This window comes from Engystomops pustulosus, chromosome 4, assembly GCF_040894005.1.
Source record: "Engystomops pustulosus chromosome 4, aEngPut4.maternal, whole genome shotgun sequence".
Classification (NCBI taxonomy): domain Eukaryota; kingdom Metazoa; phylum Chordata; class Amphibia; order Anura; family Leptodactylidae; genus Engystomops; species Engystomops pustulosus.
This window is the reverse complement of record NC_092414.1, coordinates 44,476,790-44,496,263: the sequence shown is the minus strand read 5'-3', so window position 1 is coordinate 44,496,263 and position 19,474 is coordinate 44,476,790. Positions and strand designations below refer to the sequence as shown.

At 42.8% G+C, this 19,474-nt stretch overlaps 1 protein-coding gene across 2 annotated transcripts in view; it reads right to left on the bottom strand.

The window, feature by feature from the left end:
- Nucleotides 1-19,474, bottom strand: part of PFDN1 (prefoldin subunit 1) — a 146,346-nt gene that overhangs the window by 69,430 nt on the left and 57,442 nt on the right. For both annotated transcript variants that reach the window (XM_072145812.1, XM_072145813.1), the window contains exon 3: nt 500-584. In XM_072145812.1, coding sequence (XP_072001913.1) covers nt 500-584 — 85 coding nt within the window. The remainder of the gene's footprint in view (nt 1-499; nt 585-19,474) is intronic.

The following is a 19,474-nucleotide window of genomic DNA, read 5'->3' as shown; positions in this document are numbered from 1 at the left end:
ACTATTGAGAACTTTTCAGGGGCATAACTTCTGTATTTTTTCTGTTGACAGATCTGGTTGAGTTCTTATTTTTTGCGAGAAAAGCGCATAGCTTTTTTTGTTCATTTTTTGTGACAGTATTTGATGAAAAATTGTATATTATGGGAAGTTTTTCATGTTTTTTTGTTCAATATTGATTTAGATTTATTGTACAGATTCATATGGACACGGTGATACCAAATATGTACTTGTGTTTTATATACATTTATTTGCTTTTTATATGTAACGGGGGGATTTATGGGACTTCTTTTATTTAATTATTATTATAAAAAGATTTATAATTTTTTTTACTTTTTTTTAAAATTTACCACTCTTGGGCTTGAACAAGCATTCATCTGGTATAGGTGCTCTATAATGCAACCTTCTGGAATGTCTTTTCATAGTGGTGTTGCCTACATGTATGGCAATAACCCTTTTACCGTGTACACAGAATATTTAAAAACAAAGAAATGTTACAAACCTCTAATTCGGTAATCTTGTCATCAGCAATTTTTTGCTTATTCAGTAGTTGACTGTGAATTTTTTCTTTATTTTGAAGAAGAAACCTATAATAAGAAAAACTTAAATTAAACACTGTCATTTGTACAAAGTAATAAGATTGCAGTGTGCAATAAATTGTGATGAAATATTAAATCAAAATACTCCCAGGCTGGTCAGCTATGGAGCAAATCCCGTATATAGACATAAGTATACTGCAAGGTACCTAATCTAAACAACTGGGAAAACCCATTGACTCGAGTTTAAGTCTAGGGTGGAAAAGGCATTACTTACAGCCAGTATAAAGCTGACCCCCCCCCCCCAGCTATATAGCTAGAAACAGAGGTCACACTAACGCCTCACCAAGCATCATAGATGCATTAGTGGGCGCCATTAAACTCCAAAATAAAAGCCAAGCGTAAAAATACGCTTGTCCATTATCCCCTGTAGTGTACTGCACCCGGGACTGGATGTGCGGGTGCTGGCGTGTGGCGCTCCCCAGGTGGTTGCAGGTCGCTGTGCTGCTCTCCCTATTTGGCATCTTTGGCAGCCTCAACCTGGGGCTTATGGCCCCATGGAGCTGCGCATGGTGCAGTGCTGCAGATCTGAGCAGGAGAGGAGGTACGCAGCCAAGATGGACCCTGGAAGTGTTGGGCCAGGGAAGCACTGGTGTTCAGTGGTGCTGGGGCTGCACGCTCCGCAAGGCACCATTTATCTGGGGACGGTGAGGGCAGCGAGGTTGTACAGCTTCGTCCGGACCGGGCTCAGCCAGCAGATGCGGAAGGATTGCGCGGGGGATGCTCTCCTATGGCTACGACATGAGATTTGCCTTCAAGGAGGATGAGCTCAACTCCATCCTGTAACATGTGTATAACTGTACTAATATATACATAATAGATAAATAAACCTGCCAAACGCTACACTGATATATACATGATAGATATACACCCACCATAATGTGCACGGATATAGATATACACTTATACATAGAAATAAAGAACATGTGTAATGGTAATTAAAATTTTAGTGTGCCCCGTTTAAGAATTGTAATTAAAAAAAAAAAAAAAGCAGAAAAATTCAAATAAAAACGTTTGCCCCCTTACCACCAAAAAATAAATAAAGTAAAAATTCAGGTGTGCTAGCCTGTCTCATTTGAGGGTAGGGAGATTTGGCGCATCAGCCCTATTTGCCCTGTAGGTTGAAATTTCTCAGGAGACAAAAAGAAGGTTGCTCACCTTCATTTAATGCACAATTTAAAATTACTAGGAGTTGTCTCAATTGGCTACTTAAAGCAAAGAAAACTGGTTCAAATAGACATCCATTAACACTATATACGCCTAGGAGCTATTAATGTCATACTCTTCCTCGGCTAAAAATACTCCTCAAAAATTGTATGAGGAGTATTGTTACCCTTGCAGGAAAATGTTCACGCGACCTCTGGCTAGTTGGTGTCCCTCAGCCTAGTATATAGCCGGCCAGTCCCCTGCCCTTCCCCCCCAAATATATAACCTGCCAGTCCTTGCCCCAAAGTATATAGCCAGCCCACCCCAGTATATAGTGGGCCAGCCCCTGCCCCAAGTATGCCAAGCCTTTAATTTAAAAAAAAAAAAAAAAAATTAACACTATACTCACCTTTCCGATGCCCCTGACGGTTCTCTTCTTGCGGTCCCCGTGCGCGTCCTACACACAATGACGTCAGCCGCTTGTGCGCCAGCATCATGCAGGGACCCAAAGAGGAGCCGGAGAACCAAAGTAAGAACGGGAAGACCTGAAGCAAAAAGAGGACATGCGGGGGGCTTCGCAAAGGTAACTAAAGTGTTAATTATTTTATAGACTTGAGTATAAGTCAGGAGATTCTTTGAAGCTGCTAGCTTAGTTTATGGTGGGATAAGGTAACACAGCCTGATAAATTTTATCCTCCAGCCTGGCCAAAGGGACACATCAACATCTTTCCCCCCACTAGGACTCAAGACAAAGTAAACTTTAACCCCTTCCCGACATTTGACGTACTATTACTGCATGGTGGGAGGTGCGTTCCCACAAAATACCGTAATAGTACGTCACGCTTCTGGCGCCGGCTCCAGAACGGAGCCCGCGCCAGAAGCTGCGGGTGTCGGCTATATATTATAGCTGACACCCGCCTCTAACACCCGCGATCGGAGATTTCTCCGATTGCGAGTGTTAACACCTGACACGCCGCGGTCGCGATGACCGCGGCGTGCAAGGGGCATTTGAGAAGAATCGGACCCCCCCCCCCCCCGCGGCGCTTACCGGGGGGGGGGGGTCCGCTGCTCCGATCGCAGCCCCGGGACTGCCGGTGCCCGGGGCTGCGCGATCCTCTTCTGTGAGCCGGGTCCGTGCCTTCTGGCAGAACCCGGCTGTAACACACTGAGCATGCGGTTGGACTTGATGGACTTGCGTCTCCTTCCAGCCTTATATACTATGATACTATGATACTATGCGCACTGTGTAATGTGAAGAAGAGCTTGAACAAGTGATCAGTGGATCACTTGTTCAAGCTAACCTGTAAAAGTTAATAAAAAATGTTAAAAACACTACATAAAATCATTTTTTAATAAAAAGAATTAATTAAATAAAGTTAAAGTCCCCTAAACACAAATATTCCCTATACACATGCAATAAAGTGAAAAAAACACAAAATCGCAAAAAAACCCCCACATATTTGGTATCGCCGCGTCCGTAATAATCCGTACAATAACTCAAACATTATTGGACCCGCTCGGTGAACGCCGTAAAAACAAAACCCGTAAAAAACGCCAAAAATTTACATTTTTCATAAAATCTCTACACAAAAATGTTCTAAAAAGTGATCAAAAAAAGTTATGTGCGCCAAAATGATTTCACTGAAAAGAACAACTCAACACGTAAAAAATAAGCCCAAAACTAGCTCTGTCAACCAAAAAATATTAAAGTTACGTCTCCGAAAAGATGGCGATGCAAAAACAAATGAGATTTCCTCTATATTAGTTTTTATCCAGTAAAATTGTAAAAATAAATGAAAAACTGTATAAATGAGGTATCACCATAATCGTAATCACCTATAGAATAAAGATAATATAGTATTTTTAGTGTACGGTGTACGACCCCAAAAAAATACGAAAAAAAAGTAAACCAAAATTGACAATTTTCTTTTCACCCATACATTCAAGAGTTAATAAAATCTCTTCAATAAGCTAATGACCCACGAAAATTAATTATTTGTAAAGTGCATCTCATGTCGCAAAAAATAAGCCCTTATCTGTCCAAATTGCCAAAAAAATAAAGATTGTATAGCCAATAAAAAGTGACAATGCATAATCTGCTCTGAATGGCGCAGCTTCCCTTCGATGCCCTGGCGTGTGCCCATACAGCAGGTTACCACCACATATGGGGTATTGTTATACGCCGGAGGGATTGGGTATCAAATTTTGTGGAGCGTTTTGGTATTTTATCCACTGAGAATTTGTAAATTTTTTGAAAAACACATTCATTTAGCCAAAAAAGTTTACTTTCAAAATTGTATCCGATTTTGTTTTAAACCCTGTAAAATAATTAAAGGGTTAATAAACTTCGTAAAAGTTGTTTTACGTACGTTGAGGGGTGTAGTTTCTATAATGGGGTAATTTATGGGGTATTACTTTTATTCAGGTCTCTCAAAGTGATTTAAAACCTGAGCAGGTCCCTCAATAGCGTGATTTTGCGTTTTTTATAAAAATGTGAAAAATCGCACCTAACGTTCAAAGGCCCCATAACATCCTACAAATATAAGAGTATGCATAAAAAACCACGGAGACATAAAGAAGACATTTAGTGAATGTTAGTTATTACGTTTTTTTGCGGTTATGACTATGTATGGAAAAAGTAGAACATTTTGAAGTTCGAAAATCAAGAATTTTTCCAAATTTTCACCAAACATCTGATTTTCTCATAAATAAATGCAAAACAAAACACCAAAATTTTTCAACTAACATGAAGTACAAAGCGTCACGAGAAAACAATTTTAAAATCACTTGTATATGTTAAAGCGTTCCGAAGTTATAACCATTTATAGTGACACAGGGCAGATTTGAAAAAATGGGCTGTGTCAGGAAGGTGAAAAGTGGCTTCAGCGTTAAGGGGTTAAATATTCCGGACTCTCCTGCTTAATTAACACTGACCAAAGAGAAAAAGTATAAAATTATGTGATTTTCAGACCAGGTTGCCTCCACCATGTGAACCATGTCTTCATGTAAGTTTGTTTCTCCCTTATATTTTTTAACAGTTGTATTGTGTTATTTTATTTGGCCCACAACAAAAAGGCACCGGGAGATAAGGGAGGTAAACAAGTGGCTCAAAAGTTGGTGTAGGAAGGAGGGTTTTGGGTTCATGGAGAACTGGGCTGACTTTTCTGTCGGCTACAGGCTCTACAGTAGGGATGGGAGGGTGAAGCTGTTTTGGGGGAAAATGACAAGAAGGTTGGAGGAGAGTTTAAAACTACAGACTTAGGGGGGGGGGGGGCAACTACACTTGTGCAGGGCAAAATGACAGTGTAGAGAGCTGAGAAGAGTCATAGTCCATGGGGGAGCCCCTTCCTCCCCCTATTCCAGCCCCCCTTCGGCTGGAATAAGATTGGGGAATAAGAAAAGAATAGCGATAGAGAAAAACAAAGTGCATGTACACAAATGCCAGAAGCCTCACACACAAAATGGAGGAACTGGAACTCTTAATGTTGGACTGCAAATATGATATAGTGGGTATCAGCGAGACATTGCTGGACATTAGCTATGAATGGACTGTTACTATAGATGGTTATTGTCTTTTTAGAAATAATCATATAAATAAAAAATGGGGAGGGGTTTGTTTATATGTGAAATCTTGGCCTCAAGCCTGTCCTGCGAGATGACATCCGTGACGCAAATGAAAATGTGGAGTCCCTATGGGTGGAGATAAGGGGAGGGAAAAAATAATAATAAAATATTACTGGGGGTTTGTTATAAGGCTCCAAATATAATGGAGGCAGCAGAGGAAATGTTGATAAGTCAAATGTATGGGGGTACAAAGCATGGTGAAGTACTTATCATGGGGGACTTCAATTACCCAGAAATTGACTGGGGGCAGAAACCTGAAGGTCCTTAAAAGGTAGCAGGTTTTTGTTGACTATAGAAGACAATTACCTGTCGCAACTAGTCCAGGGGCCAACAAGATAGGGGGTCACTGCTGGACCTTATCCTAACCAACAGACCTGACAGCGTTAGTGGAGGGGCAACCAACACTGTAAACTTCAGGAGGGCAAATTTTCAACAACTAAGGGAGGACCTTATAGGCATAGACTGGGACAGCGTTCTCAAAGACAAAAGCCCCCCCCCCCTCCCCCCCCCAAAAAAATGGGACTTTCATAAATATTCTAAAAAAAAAATTGTGAGAAACACATATACCATATGGGAAAAAGAATAAGAGGAACATGAAAAAGCCAATGTGGCCAACTAGTCTTGTAAGGAGAGCAATAAGCAAGAAATATATGGCGTTCAAGGTGCTAGAACGCAAAAGGTAGTGATGAGGCAGGATTATAGAGTGAAAAATAAATCTAGTAAAAAGCAGATAAAAGCTGCAAAAATAGAGACAGAAAAATTGCCAAGGAGAGCAAAAATAATCCCAAATTATTTTTCAAGTATATAAAAATGATAAGAAACTAAAAACAGAGTGTGGGCCCTCTGAGGAATAACATAAGGTGGAAGGAGATGAGGAATGGATTAATCTAGTGAATGTCGGCTTCTCGACTGTCTTTACCCAGGAAAATCCCCTAGTGGACACGATGTGAAATGATGTAATTTCTCTTTGGAATGTCAACAGTTTAACCCAAGAAGAGGTACTGCACCGCCTCACAACCACTAAGATTGACAAATCAATGGGCCCAGGTGGCATACACCCCTGAGTTCTGCAAGAACTATGTACCTTGCTAGACAGACCGTTATTTTTAATATTTGAAGATTCCCTGAGGACTGGTTATGTTCCACAGGACGGGCGCATAGCAAATGTGGTACCAATATACAAAAAAGGATTAAAAAGCGATCCTGAAAACTACAGACTTCTTTACTTAAAGCTTAACTTTAGGGACCAGAGCCAGGTAGCTGCTGCTAAAGCAAATCACATTATGGGATGGATAGATGTGGACAGTTTTGGGCACCGGTGTATAAAAAGGACATAGATGAACTGGAACAGGTACAGAGGAGAGCAACCAAGATTATAAGAGGAATGGGGGGGGGGGGGGGGGGGAGGCTAGAAGACAATGGAAGATTACAAAATTTGTGATTATTCAGTTTAGAAAAAAGATTATTTTAGGGACACCTCATTACAATATACAAATACCTAAACGGGCAGTACAAGGATCTCTCCAAAGATTTTTATACTTAGGCCTATAACCAGGAAAATGGGGCATCCTATACGCCTAGAGGAGAGGTGATTCTACCATCAACATAGACAAAGGTTCTTTACTATAAGACAGAAGGGGTGGTTTAGAAAACCAAAAGAGGGCTGGAACGGCGCTATTCGGACAAGGGTCCGTTCCAGCCCTCTTTTGGTTTTCTAAACCACCCCTTCTGTCTATTGGATCACTGGTTTAACTTGGGTTAAACACCAGCACGCTGAAGGGCAGCTTACGGATACTTTAAAAGCGCATTAACTTTATAATAAGGTGAGCACACCTCTAGGGGGGGGGGGGGGTCACTTCCTACATACCCCCCCTATTTTCTGCGTGGTTCCATTGGATACCATACGTACCTCTTTCTCCTTATCCTCACAGTATCACACGAGGCGCCGTCCTCTTGTTTGCCTTTGTTTTGTTTTTTTCCCCTACTTTTAGTACTCTTTACTATAAGAGCAGTGAGACTATGGAACTCATTGCCGCAGGTTGCTATGGCAGACTTTATGTACATGTTCAAGAGAGGCCTGTATGACTTTCTGGAGAGAAGAAATATCACAGGTTATGGGGAAAAACATTTATTCTTAAAGGTTGGACTTGCATCTTTTTCCAGCCTTATATACTATGATAGTATAGAGTTTTCACAGAAAACACACAATTGTCTGAGTGACCACGAACTTTTGAGTAGTAGTGTTTTCATTAAGAAAACAGCTCATCTAGGTCTCTATCTGCTCCTCTTTTCCTGCAGTGAGCAGGGTATCTTATGTCCCAAACATAGCATGGAGACAAGGAAATAAAGCAAAACATTAAAAAGAATCTAATCAGCGGATATGACCTCCATAATACCCCATACCCAGAGGTCGCACTAACATTTTTCCCGAAGGGTAATAATACTCTTCTTACTATTTTTGAGGAGTATTTTTAGCCGATGAGGAGTATACATATACATATCTCATAGCAGTTTATAATGTTAATAGACGCTATTTATACAAAAAAAAAATCATCTGTCTGCTCACTGTACACACACAGGGCACGGCACAGCACAGCACAGGGCACGGCACAGCACAGCACAGGGCACGGCACAGCACAGGGCACGGCACGGCACAGGGCACGGCACGGCACAGGGCACGGCACGGCACAGGGCACGGCACAGCACAGGGCACGGCACAGCACAGGGCACGGCACGGCACAGCACAGCACAGCACAGCACAGGGCACGGCACAGCACACCCAGGGCACGGCACAGCACACCCAGGGCACGGCACAGCACACCCAGGGCACGGCACAGCACACCCAGGGCACGGCACAGCACACCCAGGGCACGGCACAGCACACCCAGGGCACGGCACAGCACACCCAGGGCACGGCACAGCACACCCAGGGCACGGCACAGCACACCCAGGGCACGGCACAGCACACCCAGGGCACGGCACAGCACACCCAGGGCACGGCACAGCACACCCAGGGCACGGCACAGCACACCCAGGGCACGGCACAGCACACCCAGGGCACGGCACAGCACACCCAGGGCACGGCACAGCACACCCAGGGCACGGCACAGCACACCCAGGGCACGGCACAGCACACCCAGGGCACGGCACAGCACACCCAGGGCAAAGCACAGCACACACTCACATACACAAAGTGCAGTGTACCCCGGCCGTGGCTCACACTCACCCGGGACCACATAACTGCTGGCCGATGCTGTGGGCAGAGAGAATTGGAGCAGGACGAGGAGCAGCGGCTTTGCGGCTCACATGTCTCTCCTGGGGCCGGGGCTCACAGATCCTAGAGATCGCTGCATCCTGCTGAGCGGTCCGGCGCACGCTACGATCACGCTACTGCCATTCCCCTCCTATGCAGTGCGCACCGGGCTGCTCAGCCTGCGCACTACACGGAATAATTGCCAAGCGTATCTTTACGCATGGCAATTATTTTGGGGGGTAATTGCGCCTCATCATGCGTCTATGACGCGTGGTGAGGCGTTAATGCGACCTCTGCCCATACCCACACTCCCCCTTGCATTACCAACATAATCACCCCAGGCAAGATAACGTCTGTTCCCCAGTTTAAAGCCACCCCCCCCCCCCCCCAAGTTGCATGGCTGAATTTTTTACCAACTTGCTGGCCAGCTTGATGGTATTTGTCCTGTTTGCTGCCTTACTACTTCATTGTTTGGAGTTTTGCAGGCACTGTGATGGCAGTGTAAGAGGACTGCAGATACCTAATTTATGACTAGAAAAATCGTGTCCTTCAGCCTCTCCATAACTTGACATCTTTTCTCTCCCAGACCGTGATATTACTGGCACACCTACTGAGTGCTGATAACCCTCTAGTAACCGCAGGAGGTCTATGGAGAGTTAAAGGGAACCTGTCAGAGACATAATGGTGACTACCAAATAACCACATGGGAATGCAAGATATTTAGTATATTTACATCACACAAAACACAATGACACAATATAAAGAAGGGAGTGAATATATATAGGCTGTCATAGTGGACTAGTGGATATCGATTTACATAACCAACCCCAGTGGCAATGTTCTCAATGTTCTTACAGTAAAGAACGTTTGTCTATTGCGATGGTAAAACCAACTCTCCTCTAGGAGTAGAGAAAGCCCCCTTGTCTTGGTCACAGGCTTAGGTATAAAAAAAAGAAATATTTGATCCTGTGATGCTACCCTTTTTTACACCCAGGAAGTAGACATCGCCCTGGTAGAGTGGTCCCTCAAGTTAGGTGGAACTGATTTCTTCTGGATAGAGTAAGTTGGTTATCACCATTTTGAGCCACCTAGCAATGGTTGTTTTAGATGCATTCTTCCCCTTATTCCCCTGAAATTGATAAAAAAGATTATTATCCAAATGCCAAGATTTCATAAGAGTAAGCCACTCAGCTTCTCTGGGAGAGGAGGGATTCCTGTAGAATAACCTGTAGAAAACCCTATACCACATTGGGAAGAAAGGTAGGATCAATTGTTATTACAAATCTATTATGCAATATCTTAACATAGGGATTCTGAATATATATAGCTAGAGTTCTCCTAATCTTCTGGCTGAAGTTATAGGAACTAGAAATACAGTCTTTAGAGTGAGATTTCTGATGCTAGACTCTTCCATTGGTCCAAAGTCCTTTAGCTAAGGCAGGGAGTAAGGTAGGGGCATGGTTAAGAACTTTGGGCCTGATTCTAGCAGGCAACAATGTCCATCAAGCAGCAATCATGAAAGGCACTTAAAATGGAAATCTGGATTTTAAGGGTGTTCATAGAAAGTCCTATCTCTAGGACTGCTTGAGGGAACTCTAGGATCTTCTAGATATTAGGCTTATCTTCAGAAAGAGCTTTGTTTCCACAAAAGGACACAAATCTTTAACAAATTTTGTGATCAATGGTAAAGGTACAGGTTTCCTACTTGCCTTTAAGGTGTGGACCACTCAAAAGATTCCACGTTGCCAGAATTAACTGGGCTGGCTTTGAACTGAGAAGTGGACCCTGAAAGAGCAAGACAAGATACTGAAGCTTGTATCTGTTCTTTATTCTCTAGTTTGGGCAGATGAGAATTTTTTGCAGTAGTCTTGAAATCAGGGCAAATCGGGGGAAAAGGCACAGGCATTTGGATGATTCCAAGAATGGCTGATGTCGTCCAATATCTGATAAGGCTCTCTTGTTTCAAGAGAACAGAAATTCCTGAAGTTAGCATTGATCCTGGTAGAAAATAGGTTTATTACCGAACGTCCCCACACCTCAGAGCTCTTATTTCAGACAACACTCGTTTGGAAGGAGCATCTGAAGTCTGCAGTTCTATTTTCTGTACCCAAAAGATAAGTAAGCTGAAAGAAAAAAAAATTCTTCCCACAAAAAGATTCTTTGTGACAAGGATTGGAGGCTCTGGATTTTGCCATATTGTCTTATAGAATAAGAAGGTGAGCATCCACTTGCAGTGTCCCATGTTGCTCCGAACTCTCTGTAGTTGGAAGACGGTAGCTTGACCTGACAGTCCTTGGATGTGATCTGGGAATGTGGCTCCCCAACTTGACAGGCATCCATTGAAATTTTTATCAATGAATGATGAACCCAGGCCACTCCTCTGGCCAAGTTCGACTCCTGAAGCCACCAACGAAGGTCCCTAGTCACTGATGGATTTACGGCAACCTGCTTTTCCAATCCTATTGCAGTCTTGTCCCAGGAGGATAGGCTTCAGTGTTCAAGGATTCTAGTGTGGCTTTGGCACCAGGTAACCACCGGGATGCAGGCTGTGGGCTGGCCCAGCAGCTTCATAACAGATCAGGCGGAAACCAGTAGTTACTTACCGGTAATGTTGTTTCATGAAGCCACGAAAGCAACAACCAAGAGACAGGTAAACCTGAGCATAAAGTGAATGCTATTGAGGTGCTGTTGTGGCTCCATGAAACAGCGTTACCGGTAAGTAATTAATGTTTTCTCATTCACCACTACAGCACTGGACCTTTCTACCAGACTCCAAGTCACTGCCAACTGCCACCTCTAAAGTTGGTCTAAAGTTTTGTAGGCCTCCGTTATGGTAGTTTGCCATGCCGCCCTCAGGACTCCAGCAGCGTTTCCATGAGGCCCCAAACCAGGCAGGAGATCCACACTGCCAGGAATCCCCAGCCCCCTATCTCTCGCCTCCAACCCCAGGTAATGCTTTTGCAGAAGAGGACATAGGGGTGAATCTGCCAATAAGGGACTGGGCCTCACCGGCACCCCAGCCTTCTTTGCCGCCTTCACCCTCCTTACCACAGGGAGAGATGAGGGACTCCCCAGAAGCTGCAGCTGACAAAATGATGCACAACAATGCCCTGCCATGGGGACCCTTTATAGACTCTCTACCACACTCCACCATGATTACCTCCTGACATACAAAAGAGCTGTAGTCTATTATCCATGCCTCAAGCATTATCACCTCAACATACACTCACCGGCCACTTTATTAGGTACACCTGTCCAACTGCTCGTTAACACTTAATTTCTAATCAGCCAATCACATGGCGGAAACTCAGTGCATTTAGACATCCATCCAGTGAGCGGCAGTTCTGTGGGCGGAAATGCCTTGTTGATGCCAGAGGAGAATGGGCAGACTGGTTCGAGCTGATAGAAAGGCAACAGTGACTCAAATCGCCACCCGTTACAACCAAGGTAGGCAGAAGAGCATCTCTGAACGCACAGTACGTCAAACTTTGAGGCAGATGGGCTACAGCAGCAGAAGACCACACCGGTTGCCACTCCTTTCAGCTAAGAACAGGAAACTGAGGCTACAATTTTCACAAGCTCATCAAAATTGGACAGTAGAAGATTGGAAAAACTTTGCCTGGTCTGATGAGTCTCGATTTCTGCTGTGACATTCCGATGGTAGGGTCAGAATTTGGCATCAACAACATGAAAGCATGGATCCATCCTGCCTTGTATCAACGGTTCAGGCTGGTGGTGGTGGTGTCATGGTGTGGGGAATATTTTCTTGGCACTCTTTGGGCCCCTTGGTACCAATTGAGCATCGTTGCAACGCCTACCTGAGTATTGTTGCTGACCATGTCCATCCCTTTATGACCACAATGTACCCAACATCTGATGGCTACTCTCAGCAGGATAATGCGCCATGTCATAAAGCTGGAATCATAGTATATAGTATATAAGGCTGGAAGGAGACGCAAGTCCATCAAGTCCAACCTTCAAGAATTAAATAAATGTTTTATCCCCATAACCCGTGATATTTTTTCTCTCCAGAAAGTCATCCAGGCCTCTCTTGAACATGTACATAGAGTCCGCCATAACAACCTCCTGCGGCAGAGAGTTCCATAGTCTCACTGCTCTTACAGTAAAGAACCTTTGTCTATGGTGATGGTAGAATCGCCTCTCCTCTAGGCGTAGAGGATGCCCCCTTGTCCTGGTCACAGGCCGAGGTATAAAAAGATCTTTGGAGAGATCCTTGTACTGTCTGTTCAGGTATTTGTACATTGTAATGAGGTCTCCCCTCAGTCGTCTTTTTTCTAAACTGAATAATCCCAAATTTTGTAGTCTGTCATTGTATTCTAGTCCCCCCATTCCCCTAATAATCCTGGTTGCTCTCCTCTGCACCCGTTCCAGCTCTACTATATCCTTTTTATATACTGGTGCCCAAAACTGTACACAATATTCCATGTGTGGTCTGACCAGGGATTTGTATAAGGGCAGAATTATGTCTTTATCATGAGAATCTATTCCTCTCTTGATACATCCCATTATTTTATTTGCTTTAGCAGCAGCCGCCTGGCTCTGGTCACTAAAACTAAGTTTACCATCCACCAATACGCCCAAGTCCTTTTCAGCTTCAGTTTTACTAAGTAATTGACCGTTTAGAACATAATTATACTTTTTGTTTCCATGGCCCAAGTGCATAACTTTACATTTATCTACATTAAACCTCATCAACCATTTCTCTGCCCATCCCTCAAGCTTCCACAAATCCCTCTGTAATGCTAAACTATCGACCTCAGTATTTATTACTTTACACAGCTTAGTATCATCTGCAAATATTGAAACTTGACTGTGTAAACCCACTACAAGGTCATTAATAAAAATATTAAAAAGAAGTGGCCCCAATACTGACCCCTGTGGCACTCCACTGGTAACATCAACCCAATCTGAGAATGTGCCATTAATGACCACCCTCTGTTTTCTATCACTAAGCCAATTACTTACCCAGATACACAGATTTTCTCCTATTCCCAGCAGTCTCATTTTATATACCAACCTTTTATGTGGCACGGTGTCAAATGCCTTTGAAAAGTCCAGATATACAACATCCACAGCGTCCCCCAGATCCAGTCTTGAACTTACCTCCTCGTAGAAACCAATCAGATTAGTCTGACAGGACCGATCTCTCATAAACCCATGCTGACGCTGGGTTATAAGGTTGTGCACAGTGAGATACTCCAGGATAGCATCTCTAATAAACCCCTCAAATATTTTCCCCACCACAGCAGTTAGACTTACGGGTCTGTAGTTTCCAGGATCGCTATTTGATCCTTTTTTGTATATTGGTACCACATTTGCTATGCGCCATTCCTGTGGAACATAACCAGTCCTCAGTGAATCTTCAAATATTAAAAATAACGGTCTGTCTATCACCGTACATAATTCATGCAGAACCCGGGGGTGTATACCATCTGGCCAGGTGATTTATCTATCTTAGTGGTTGCGAGGCGGCGCCGTACCTCTTCCTGGGTTAAACTGTTGACATTATAAAAAGAATTTACATTATTCCTCATTGTGTCTTCCACCAGGGGATTTTCCTGGGTAAAGACAGGTTTCTTGAACATGACAATGAGTTCACTGTAGTCAAATGGCCTCCACAGTCACCAGATCTCAATCCAATAGAGCATCTTTGGGATGTGGTGGAACGGGAGATTCGCATCATGGATGTGCAGCCGACAAATCTGCGGCAACTGTGTGATGCCATCATGTCAATATGGACCAAAATCTCTGAGGAATGCTTCCAGCACCTTGTTGAATCTATGCCACGAAGAATTGAGGCAGTTCTGAAGGCAAAAGGGGGTCCAACCAGTACCTAATAAAGTGGCCAGTGAGTGTATATCCTCTCTAGCCCAGCTGTCCCCTCCTCTTCAAGATCCACTTTGGCCCACTAAATGCCCACTAAAAAAAAAAAAAAAAAAAAAAAAGACTTTAGAGAGAAGATTGATGAAGTCAAAGAAACATGCAAGTAAGAAGTTCCAGAAGTACACAAAGATGTACAACAGGTGGCACAAAGAGTGGATATATTGGAGGATGCTCATAATGCAGCTCGACCAGTGGTCTCGACCCTACAGCATCAAGTGACTGAACAAGCTGCAACTCAGATCTGAAACGCCATATAGAGGATCTTGATAATAGAGGTCGTCATCACAATATTAGAGCGCGCAGCATCCCGGAACAGCAAGGAGAGGAGAATGTACGAGGCTATCTACAACGGTTGTTCAACATGATCTTGAAAAGACCACTGGAGACACCACTAAAAATGGACAGTGCTTATAGGGCACTTCCCCCGGAAAAAAAAAATGGTCCCCCTCCCCCAGGGAACATTATCTGCCATATTACGGACTTTGCTTCATAATTTCCTCCTTAATTTCACTCTCGACAGTTTAAATCAGTTTCCTTTCTCTTCTCTCAGCTTCAACTCTACCAAGATCTCTCCTGGATTACGCTTCAACAACGCCGAGCCATCAAACCTCTTCTGGACACGCTACGAGACAAGTCGGGAGTGACTAACACTATTTTTTCAGACAGTACAGACTGCCTGACCCTCCCCACACGTCCAACGCCACATGGTGTGAAATCAGTTGCGCTACGTTTCTGCCAATTAATTTGCAAAAACTCTTTGTATCTACTCACCAAAGAAGTAGTCTATCCTAGAGTGCATTCTGTGGGGTTGTAACTACCCTGCCCTAAAAGCTATGCATCTGGCCACTATTGGACACATTACATGGTCCAACCATACTCTGGTTTTCATTGAGACAACTTCAAGATGCTCTCTCCAAAATACCACATTGGCGTTAAATGATGCTCTTCTCACGTCCGTACCCTCCAGAGAAGCCTTACGAACAGGTCTGGTTAATTATTTAAAAGAAAATACCTCAACGGCACCTTCGGTTCCGATTCTATGGGAGGCGCATAAAACAGTCTTTAGAGGGGGAGCAATATCACTAGCCTCCAAACAAAAGAAATATAGACTTTTACACTACTCTAGATTTAAACAGCAATTACGTCAATCGGAAAAGGAATATACGTTCCACCCCACACACCACCTAAATCCTAGTGCTCCGATTCAGAATAAGAGAACTGGACCTGCTAGATGTTTAGCAGATGATCACATTCTCCAAACGTAGATTTTAGGAACAGGGAACAAACAATGTTGGCCCATCAGTTGTGACACAAAATGGTTAACCAAACACCATATAATATTAAGAATAAAAAATGGTACCTTACACTATGATCCTACTAAAATTGCCGAGCTTTTCCACTCATATTATTCAACCCTTTAATCACTGCCATCCACGCTCCCTTCTTCCTCTCCTGACCGAAAGACAAAATGATCAATGTCTCCCTTAATGTTTTTTTCCCCCGATTAACAGCGGAAGCTCTAGCCCAATTAAATAAAGTAATTACTCCAGAAGAAATAGAAGTGAAGATCCACGAGGTACTCGAGGTACTGTCCCGCTCCTGTGGGCGCTGCTACACTCAGTGAGTGGATAGACTCAAAATATTTTATGATTACAAGAGTCTATCCACTCACTGAGTGTAGCAGCGCCGACAGGAGCGGGACAGTACCTCGTGGATCTTCACTACACTGCCAAGTCCGTCATTGCTAGATGCCCGGACGAGGAGTCCCGTCGGCAGCAGCTCCTCTTCTTTAATTTACATTCTTCTGTATTAAATTTCTATTTTATAATTTCTATTTAAATTTCTTCTGTAGACAAAATGCTAACGTTGGGTGCGTAGGTGTGGAGATCCACGGATGTGCACCAATATTGCCAGAAGAAGAGAGGAGACAAAAGCGCGAGAGATTCAAGTGTATTCTACTGGAAGCGAGATATGTGTAAAAGAGTGACTCTCACCTTATCCAGTAGAAAATGGAGCATGTAACGTGTGGGGCAATTTTATGCTCGGGAGAAATAGCAGTACACACTTTTTCTTGGTGGGGGGGGGGTCATCTTTAATCCCCTATAGCTTACAAAAATTAGGACTAAAAGTGACTTTTTTGGGAAAATGTTCATCTTTTTCCTTATAGCGGCCTAATTTTTGCCATGTTGGGCAAAATACACATATATCACCTTGCTAAATTCTACTAGGGGTGTACTTTCCAAAATGGTTCCCCGCTGTTTTGATACCACTAGGGGTCTCTAAATGCATCTTGGCACATGTTAAGGATATCTGTCAAATTTGGCTTCTTAAAGGCCTCTTTCTCTTCTGAAACCTACTGTGTACCCATACATTTTATATGCACATGTGAGGCAATTCTACACTCGGGAGAAATAGTTTTACACATGTCTGCGGGTTGTTTTATATTATCCCTTGTGGCTTACAAAAATTAGGGCTGAAATTGACTTTTTGGGGGAAATTTTCATCTTTTTCTTTTTTAGGGCATAATTGAATCAAACACTTGTAGAGGCAAATACACATATTACACCTTGATAAACTCTCCAAGGGGTGTACTTTCCAAAATGGTTGTTGAGGTTCTCCTCTTTTTTTGTACCACTAGGGCTCTCCAAATGCATCCTGACACATAAAGGATTTCTGTCAAATTTGGCTTTGAAAACCAAACATCCCTCTTTCCCTTCTGAGCACTACTGTGTACCCATACAACATTTTATATGCACATGTGGGGCTATTCTACGCTTAGAAAAATAGTTCTGGGGGTTGTTTCATCCATTGTGGCTTACACAAATTTGGGCCAAAAGTAACAGAAAATTTTCATTGTTTTCCTTTTTGGGGCCTAATTGAATCAAACACCTGTTGGGGCAAATACACAATTGACACTTTGCTAAATTCTTTAAAGGGTGTACTTTCCAAAATGGTGTCACTTGTTGGGGATTTCTTCTGTTTTGTACCACTAGGTTCCAAATGCATCCTGACACATGAAAACTTTTTCAGCCATATTTGTCCTCCAAAAACAAAACAACGCTCTTTCCCTTCCAAGTGCCCCCCTGTGCCCGTACAGTAGGGTACAGTGACAAAATGGGTATTGGCATACGCTGGAGGAATTGCACCAAACATAGTAAAAAGCATTTTCCTTTATAACCCATTGTGAAGGTGCAAATTTTAGTGTTCAATGAATATATTGTAAGATAAAATTAGATTTCTGTAATTTCCATTTCACTTATTTTTCACCCTCCTGAAACGCCCATAGGGTTAACAAACTTCTAAAGGTTGTTTTGAATATTTTGAGGAGTGCAGCTTCTAAAATGGTGTCATTTGTGGGGGTTCCTGTCATTTAGGTCTTATAAAGTCACTTCTAACTAAATTGGCCCTGCAAAAGTAGGTTTTGAAGATTTTTGTAAAAATATGAAAAAAAAAAAAAAATCACACCTAACATCCTAAAAAAAGGAAAGGATGTTTGAAAAATGATGCCAAATTGAAGCAGACATATGGGAAAAGTTAGTTATCAAGTTATTTTGGTGATATGACTAACTTTCCAAAAAGTAGAAAATTTTGAATTTGGAAAGGTTTTTTTCAAAATATTCGTCAAATTTCCATTTATTTTATAAATACTAAATATATTGTTACATTTCTCAACCAACATGAAGTAAAAGGCTAGAAATACTCACCTCCGCTCCTCTTCATCTCGATCCCGACACGGTCCGGCGCTAGTCTTGACATACCAGAATCACCTAGAAAACAGACTTATAATAAGCAGTGTGGGGACAAGATATCTGGCGCTCTGGGCTGCTAATTATTCGCGCCCGAGTCACCTCCCACTCCCATTCTTGAAGCATGGGGGAGGGAGGTGATCGAGGCATGCATAATTAGCAGCCTGGAGCGCCAGACATCTCATCCCCACACTGCTAATTATAAGTTTGTTTTCTAGGTGATCAAGGCATGTCAAGACTAGCAACAGACCACATCGGGAATCAAAATTGTTATGTTATAGAGAGTGTGAATGCAAATAAATTAAATTTAATAAGTTTATGTGAACACTATTCTTGTCAGAGGTCAACGACCTAAGACGGCCTTCACAAGGCAATAATAGACATTGTACAACTTTGTGAATGACAGCTGTAGCTGGACTCTGCAAGACTATCCCCCTCACTAAAGACTATTTTTATATTAAGTTGGACATTCTAGCTTTATCAGCTTTATGTAAAGGACATATATGGCATCATGTGTTCTCTTAGGACATCAGTCACATGTTTATGTAGATTGTGAGGGGCATTCCCAGGATTTTACTATATATAATCAAGTTTGAGTTTATTTGTCTCTACCCCCACCATCTGCCATGGGGGATGACTCTGCTCTCTCTCTATGTCAGTCTGTCTGTCTCACCCTCACACCCATAGATGACTAGCTGTTAAAGCCATTGCAACGACATTACTTGGGGGCTCTCGTCCGCGATTATTAAAGGAACCAATAGAAATAATCCATGGAGGGCAGTGGCTAACAGGACAACAGGGAATCACACTATTGGACTGGTGAGTAAAACAATTGACAAAATTGTATTAGCTACTGTCCAGGTATTGTTTTCTTGATGTAAAGTAGGAAGTATATGGACCTAGTTTTCTATGGGTTGTGTATATGTACAGTTGTATATGTTTAGTTGTTGTTAGAATAAGAAACTGACTGTGATGTTCCTAGGTTGTGGTACTGATGTTGTGGTTAAGAAGTACTGGAGTATGAGTTAGGTAATGCTCAAGGTGCCATTGTAACATAGGATAGATTGTTTTGAGTGCTCCAATATTTGAGAAGTAACTCATTGATGTTGTTTGAAGCCATTCTGCATTGGAGCCTAGCGGATTCTGGTGGTAGTTTAACCAGCTACGGTATGCAAGTTGATGCTAGACGCTTGATCCAGTGGAAATCA